We start from the raw sequence: 7310 nt of genomic DNA on the forward strand, positions 1-7310 counted from the left end.
CGTGAGTAGACGGCGGCGCACAGCAGGTGGCGCGGTGTGCCCCCGTCCACTCGGCGGGGTCGCAGCTGCCTCTGCGCGTCCTGGGGAGGGACAAAAGTGTCGCCGCCGGAGACGACTCGACGCCGCTGAGATCGGAGATCAAGCTCTGACAGGTCGCACGTCGCTCCTTTGACGCCGACGTGACTCACCCGTGCAGATCACATCAGGACACGGTCTCGACACGCTCGGTACGACGCCTGCGACCCGTCTTGGGTCAGGTGGCACGACGCTCATCGCGCCTACCAGCGCTGCCGTGCAGGCTGCCACGACAAGGTCGAGCACGCTTCTATACGCTCGCCCAGCCTTCCTTCGCACACGGCGCACTCGCACCGAAATAAAAGAAACACACGAACATATACACTCTCTCATCTACAGTACACACATGACATGCACACAGGACAGCACGCTGCCAGAGGCAGAGGGGCTGGCCCAGGTCCTCTCCCATATCGCGCATCGGCGACGCCAAGATTCCGTTCTTCACACGACGCGGAGAAGCCGCTCTCCACTCTCTAACACAGTACACATCTCACAGCCTGACAGCTAGCCTCACGGTGACGACGGGAGCGGAGGGTGCGATCGTGAGCGTCACGGAGACATGCACGGAGACAACGCTCGCTCCGCCTCTGGACGAGGTGCTGCTGTAGTACTGTCCGAGGCGGAAGGGGACAGTGCCCTTGGGCGAGGCCCATTCCGGCGCGAAGAGCGGGAGCGGCACGACACGCAAGTCGAGCGAGACACGCGTCACGTCCGTCGTGTTGGCCACGTTGTAGTGCACAACCTGGTTGCCGTGGAACTGCACGAACTGGCCGCGCGACGCCTCAAAGGGCGCAAAGTCGCCCGCGCCCGGTGACGACTCACACTGTAGTGAGTTGGCCCCCCACACCCGCTCGACGAGCGGGATCCAAAAGTTGATCTCGTTGGGCTGGTGATAATAATCGGCGTCGCAGTGCCGAATGCCGAGCGATCTCGTGCCCGCGAGATGCACGCGCATCGACGGCTCCGCCTGGTAGACAAAATGCTCCCAGCGATCGCCAGTCGCCGCTCGCAGCCGCTTCGCCACGAATCTCGCGACCAGCTCGTCGAGCCGGCGGCGCGCCTCGGGGTTGAGCGAGCGGTCGATGAAGGAGAGCCAGCGGCGGCGGAACGGGTCGTGTCCAGAGCGTGTCGCGTGCTGCTGGCAGTAGACGCCGGCGGGCGTCGTGTGTAGCCGTGCGAGCTCCGCCGGCTCGACGCCCAGTGCCTCGCACACAAAGTCGGTGAACGGGTACTCGCTCTCGTCGTAGTCGTGCACACGCACCTCCGCCGGCAGCAGCGTCGCCGCCCCTCGCGTCGACCCGGTGCGTTTGTGCCTCAGTCCTCGCTCCGCGCGCTCCGAATCTGGCGCCACGCGCACGCGAGCGGATGCTGCGCCCGCCGCCAGACGAGTCGCTCCAGGCTGGCCGGTGGCGCGAGGCTGCAGCTTCTCCTTTGCACCGGCCTCCACTTCGCACGGGTCATCGCACGGGTCATCGCACGGGTCATCGCACGGAAGCGCGCGCGGAGCCGCCGCTGCTGCCGCAGCAGCGGGCAGACTGTACAGCGCTCTGCTCTTGCCAAAGGTCTTCCTCACGAACTGGCCAAACTCGAGGTGACGTGAGGCATGCGCCACCTTCGCGCCAGCAGCGACGTCGTCGTCGTTGTCTTCAGCGAGTGAGAGGGCAGCTGAGCGCTGGAGACGAGCACGCTTGGCGGCCGACTCTTCGTTCGGGTCGAGAAACTCGTGCCGAAACGAACAGGTGGCCTCCTCACACGCCTGACCACGAGCCCACTTCTTGCAGAGCCGCGCTGGTGAAAAGTGTGGCGGCGGCACGGTGGGCACCAGTGCACCCCCTTCCGCCAGCGACTGCTGGGACTTGAAAGCATCAACGCCCAACGCTCGAAGCTCTGCGCGAAGGCCGTCAGCCGTTGCGTAGTCCTTGCGGTCCCTCGCCGCCACCCACTGCTCGAGCAATTCCTCCATGTTCGCCATGATCTCGAATGATCGCGCGGTCGTCCCCCGACAGACACGATGCGAAGTTTACTTTCGGGCCTAGCAATAATCATCCTCTGACCACCAACCAACCAGCCGTCGCCGTCAAGTAGTAGGGTGCCCACACAGGGCCCAAAAAAAGAAAGGAAAAAAGGAATGGGTCACCCTGAACGCCACGAGCAGGCGCCTTTTGGAATGGGGAAAAAGAAAGAAAGAAAGAAAACAGACAACCCAAGGGAGGGATGGGAGGACGGCACGCCGCCACCACACAGGGATTTTAAGGAGAGGAGTGTGATGCGCTAGCCGTCGCCCACCCTAGGGAGTCTGCCTATCTCTTTTCGCAGTCTCTCGCCGATTCTCGCTGCAACCTTCATGCCACCTCGCGGCCGTCCCACTCTCGTCGTTCTCTCCCTTGTCACTTCCTCCTCTGTCGCGTCATTCTCTTCTGCCTCGTCCTGCGCCGCCGCCGCCTGCCGTTCCCTTGTTCTCTCGGCTTCTTTCGCCTTTCGGCGCAGCTCCGCCCTCCTTGCTGCATATCCTGGCCCCTCGAGTCTATCGAGCTCCCCTCGCGCAAGGACCACATTTCTGACTCCCACTCCGATCATTTGCCTCCAGGTCATGTTGTTGCTCAGGTCCACTCTCTCTTCGAACACTCGTGCCTCTACGGATGATGCCGGCGCTGGGGTCCCCTTCGGATGCATCGTGACATCTGACAACTGAATTTCCACTGGTTCGTCCTCCTCGGAGTCATCTTCCCCGTCCTCCTTCCGTTCGGCTCTTCGCTCGGTACGTTCGGTGTGGCTCACCCTCCATGCCGTGAACAGGCGCTTTATCCACCCTATTTGGAATGGGGAACCCTCGTTGACGAGAAAAATTCTTTTCTCGCGATGTCCACCCCGCCGCGCCGCTCGCGCCGCTCGCGCCGCCTCGCCTCCGCCTCCGCCGCCGCCGCGCCCTCGCCAGCCACGCCGCCGCCCGCCCGCCTCCTCGACCTCCCCACAGAGCTCCTCGTGCGCGCCCTCTCTCACTGCGACCCCGCCGACATCGCTCGCGTCGCGGCCGTCTCGCTGCTCTTCCACGCCTCGCTAGCGCTAGAGGGCATCCGCTTGTGGGCGCAAGAGCGCGGCTTCGAGCTGCCGGCGCAGCCAGAGGGTGAGGGCTGCGCCGTGCAGTGGCTGTGCTTTGTGGCGCTGCTTTGCGAGGCCAACCCGCCGGCGAGGGCGGCGGCAGGCGACATGCGCGGCGTCTTCATCGACGGCGAGGGGCGGCTCTCGTCGTGCGGCTCTGCGCCGCATCACAGTCCAGGCCTGCTCGGCCACGGCGAGGGCGTGATGCGGCTCAACTCGCCGACCCGCCTCCCCTCCACGCTGGGTGAGCGCGCCGTGAGCGTGTCAGCTGGCTTTAGTCAGAGCCTTGCCCTCACCGCCAACGGCGCCGTCTGGAGCTGGGGCCAGGGAGGCTTGGGCGCGCTGGGCCACGGCGACCATGAGGATCAGTGGCAGCCGACGAAGATCGAGGCCTTTGCTGGCCAGCGCGTCGTTGCTGTGTCGGCTGGTTACCACCACAGTCTCGCCCTCACCGCCGACGGAGCCCTCTGGAGCTGGGGCTGGGGAGGCTTTGGCCAGCTGGGCCACGGCGACAAGCAAGAGCAGCTGCTGCCCAAGAAGGTCGAGGCCTTGACTGGCCAGCGCGTCGTCGCCGTGTCGGCTGGAGCGTTCCACAGCCTCGCCATCACCGCCGACGGCGCCGTCTGGAGCTGGGGCTGGGGAAGCTTTGGCAAGCTGGGCCATGGCGACCAGCAGGACCAGCTGCTGCCGAAGAAGGTCGAGGCCTTCACTGGCCAGCGCGTCGTCGCTGTGTCGGTTGGAGCTCTTCACAACCTCGCCATCACCGCTGACGGCGCTGTCTGGAGCTGGGGCGATGAAAGCTATGGCCATTTGGGCCACGGCGACCAGCAGTACCAGCTGCTGCCCAAGAAGGTCGAGGCCTTGGCTGGCCAGCGCGTCGTCGCTGTGTCGGCAGGAGAGCGTCACAGCCTCGCCCTCACCGCTGACGGCAGCGTCTGGAGCTGGGGCGATGGAGGCGACGGCCGGTTGGCCCACGGCGACCAGCAGGCCCAGCTGCTGCCGAAGAAGGTCGAGGCCTTGGCTGGCCAGCGCGTCGTCGCTGTCTCGGCGGGAGGCAGCCACAGCCTCGCCCTCACCGCCGACGCCGCTGTCTTCACCTGGGGCAAGGGCGAGAGCGGCTGCCTAGGCCACGGAGAGGACCTGTCGAGCCAGCTGCTGCCCAAGAAGGTCGAGGCGTGGGCGCCGGGGCAGTGATGAGAAGGGCGAAGGGTGCAAGGCTCTGTGTTGCCACGTCGCACGCCTCTTCGCGCCGCCGGCACTGGGCTTGGGCGGCCCTCCGCCGACGCTCGCCACTTGCGACGTATGCGAGAGTTGCGAGGGGCGAATTCGGGAATGTACCGTATAGAGTGCAGCGACGACCCTGCAAGGGCGGCTCCCCCGTTGTAGAGGGCCGTACTCGGGTGAAACCAATTCTTTTTGTTTGTCGACCCCTCACCCCTCCACCGGACACAGCACCCTCGGGGTAGGCGCACGCGCGCGCGGGTGAGGGTCCCCCGGCGGGGAAGGGGGCGGAGCTCTGGGGGGAGGCGCGGGGGCCGGCCGGGCGATCTAGAGCGAGGCTTGACACGATCCGACCCTGCGATCCTGCTATACACGGCGGGCCGCAGGTATTCGTCCACACTCACTGCTCCGCTGTGCACTCCGCTGTGACTTTTGATGTTGCACAGATAGATAGCGGCCGACACGACAAAGAGAGGGTTTGAGCAAAACGTAGGGCGGAAGGAAGAAGGCGGGGGGCAGGCAGGGTGTGTGTGTGTGTATGTGTGTGCCTCAGGCGCTCAATCTGCCGATGCGTGATTGTGTGTGGGCTGCTCCGAGGGGGCCCTGTGCGATCCGACGGGTAGGGGGTCTGTGCCCGGGCGGTGTCCGGTGCAGAGTCTCCTTCGCTGAGGTCCCGCATGTGATGTTGGGTGTGAGGTTGTGGCGGCAGTGAATGAACCCAAGCGCCAAGGGGGGAGCTGATCCCACTCGTAACCAACTCTCAGGGGCAGTAGGTGGGCGAGCTTCAAGCGCGCTCATCTCGAACGACAAGGCGTCGCTAGGCGCGGTCTTCCGCGGGGGGAGCGTCGTCGACGGGTGCGGGACCGCGGCGCAGCCGGTGCCGCGACGATGCCTCCGGCTGTTTTGCGGCGGGCGGCTTGCTGCGCGCTGCGAGGGCGAAAAACTCGTCTCGTCGCACACCAAGAGCTTATGCTCTGTCGAGACGTGAGGCGCATGCGCCCAGGAGGGGAGGGCGCATGCGTAACGACGCTGCTAGAGATGCCTTTCGGGGCCTGCCCAGATAAAACTTCTGATGCCATGCGTGACCTAGTAGTGTCCCCAGCTATGGGCGTGTCCACGTTGGGGCCAGGTGTGGTGTGGACGCGAGAATAGCTCCGCCGTTCATGGAGGCAACCGATGCGAGTCGACTGGTGTGTGTCGTGGACGTTTCGTATCAATGGGTGGCGCCTCACCACCCCAGCCGCAGCTCAATCTACGAGGAGGCTCTCTGCACGTACGTGGTCGGGCTCGCCACGGTGGAGACCTTTCGCCAACTCAAGCAGTACGCAGAGGAGGGTTACCCGCTAAAATCGTACGTCGAGGGCGGAACGGGGCTCATCGAGGGCGAGTGGCACCTGCGAGACCTCGAGGCGCCCGAGGGGGAGGCGCTGGGCACCGGCTGGTACGAGGAGTTTCTGAAGTGGAGGCATATCCACCGGCGCGACCAACTCTCCTTCAACTATGTCGCGTGGAAGCTGGGGACGAGTGCGCTGCGCGGCTTCAAGTATGTCTCCACCAAGTTGGCGGGCGCGGTACCCTTCGACGCATCGCACATGTTGAAACATGCCGATCATCTACGCCGGCACGTTGCAAATGAATCTGCTCTGCAGAAAGCAACTAGGCCATCAAGCGGAATCTGCCCGAATGCCATATTTGCGCCCGGCAATCACAGGGAAATGGACCGGCTCATTGATGGAGTGAGGCGGCTTGCAGTCAACCAAGCCATGGCCCAAACCGTCGAGAACCGCCATGAATGAAACCGCGGGCGGGGTTGGCGCACAGATAGGGTGCCCACAGGGCCAAAAAAAGAATTTAAACAATAGAACTCTCTCTCACAGCAGACAGGCTCGACACAAAAAGAAAGGAAAAAGAAATGGGTCACCCCCGATCGCAGCACTTCGTGTTGTACAGCAGTCGAGATATTGAGATTGTGGCCAGGAGGGTGGGACGCTGGGGATTCTCAAAGGTATATACCCTTGGAATGGCCGGATCGCGCGCCGAGGCGCGCCCGGCGCGCGCCCGCCCGGCTGCCAGTAGGAGGCGGCGCGATATGGCCATAGTACAGCCCTTGAGGAGGAGGAAGAGGCTGGCTGGCAGTGCTGTATGCCGCCGGGGGGCAGTTTTGGGGTGCTGAGCAGTCGCGCCCAGGGGGCTGCAGAAAGCGTCCGCAACCGGGACAACCCGCCCCCCCAGCCGAGGCCGGTCGAAGCCCACTTGAGCACAGCCATGAGGAGTCCTCTTGGTGCTCCTGGCGGCCGTTCAAAGCTCGGGCGCGCGCGCCGATGGGGGGGGGGGTCTTGCTTGCCCCACACCGAGCGCCATCGGTCCGGACCGGCGTGCTCAATGAGGGGAGGCCTGCACAAGGCCTGAGCCGCGGCCGCTCGGCGCCAAGTGCAGTGTCACGCTCGCGCTGGAGCGGCTCACAATGGGGAACCCTCGTTTCCTATTCACTCGGTCCCCCAACGGAAGAGGCCTCGCTCCTATTGGAACACTCCAACATCAGATTTGCCTCGTGCGTCCCTTTTTGAGCCGGAAAGCTATATTCTTTTGGGTCCTGTGGGCACCCTAGCACAGAGTCCAACCAACCAACCACTCCCCCCGGCGACAGACAGAGAGAGACCTCTCCCGCCGGCAGAGCTCTACAGCTCTACAGCGCTCCAGAGCGCTCTACATCTCTACAGCTCTACAGCGCTCTACACTCTACATCCTCTACACGCCCCCTCAGCCTTCCCCCAGCCAGCACCTCTCGCAACAGCTGTCGCACGCCGCCGTCTGTGGCGACGCGCAGACAGAACATCAATCAATCAACAACTGCTCGCACAACAGACAGACAGAGGCGATCGCGTCGGACGCCCATCCCCCGCCCCCCCCCCCCC

General features: G+C 64.5%; 2 protein-coding genes across 2 annotated transcripts in view; one reads left to right on the forward strand and one right to left on the reverse strand.

The window, feature by feature from the left end:
• Window positions 1-565: 565 nt before the first annotated feature.
• Window positions 566-2047, reverse strand: EMIHUDRAFT_116637 (hypothetical protein; the record flags this gene model as incomplete). The annotated part of the gene is made up of 1 exon (XM_005774969.1): window positions 566-2047. One exon carries the CDS (start codon window positions 2045-2047, stop codon window positions 566-568), a length of 1482 nt encoding a protein of 493 aa, XP_005775026.1.
• Window positions 2048-5558: 3511 nt separating this feature from the next.
• Window positions 5559-7310, forward strand: part of EMIHUDRAFT_116638 (hypothetical protein) — a gene marked incomplete at both ends in the record, with an annotated part of 6752 nt that continues 5000 nt past the window's right edge. The window contains one exon of the mRNA XM_005774970.1: window positions 5559-5966. Within this exon, the coding sequence (XP_005775027.1) occupies window positions 5559-5966 (408 nt within the window). The remainder of the gene's footprint in view (window positions 5967-7310) is intronic.

This window comes from Emiliania huxleyi (genome assembly GCF_000372725.1).
Source record: "Emiliania huxleyi CCMP1516 unplaced genomic scaffold EMIHUscaffold_302, whole genome shotgun sequence".
NCBI lineage: Eukaryota > Haptophyta > Isochrysidales > Noelaerhabdaceae > Emiliania > Emiliania huxleyi.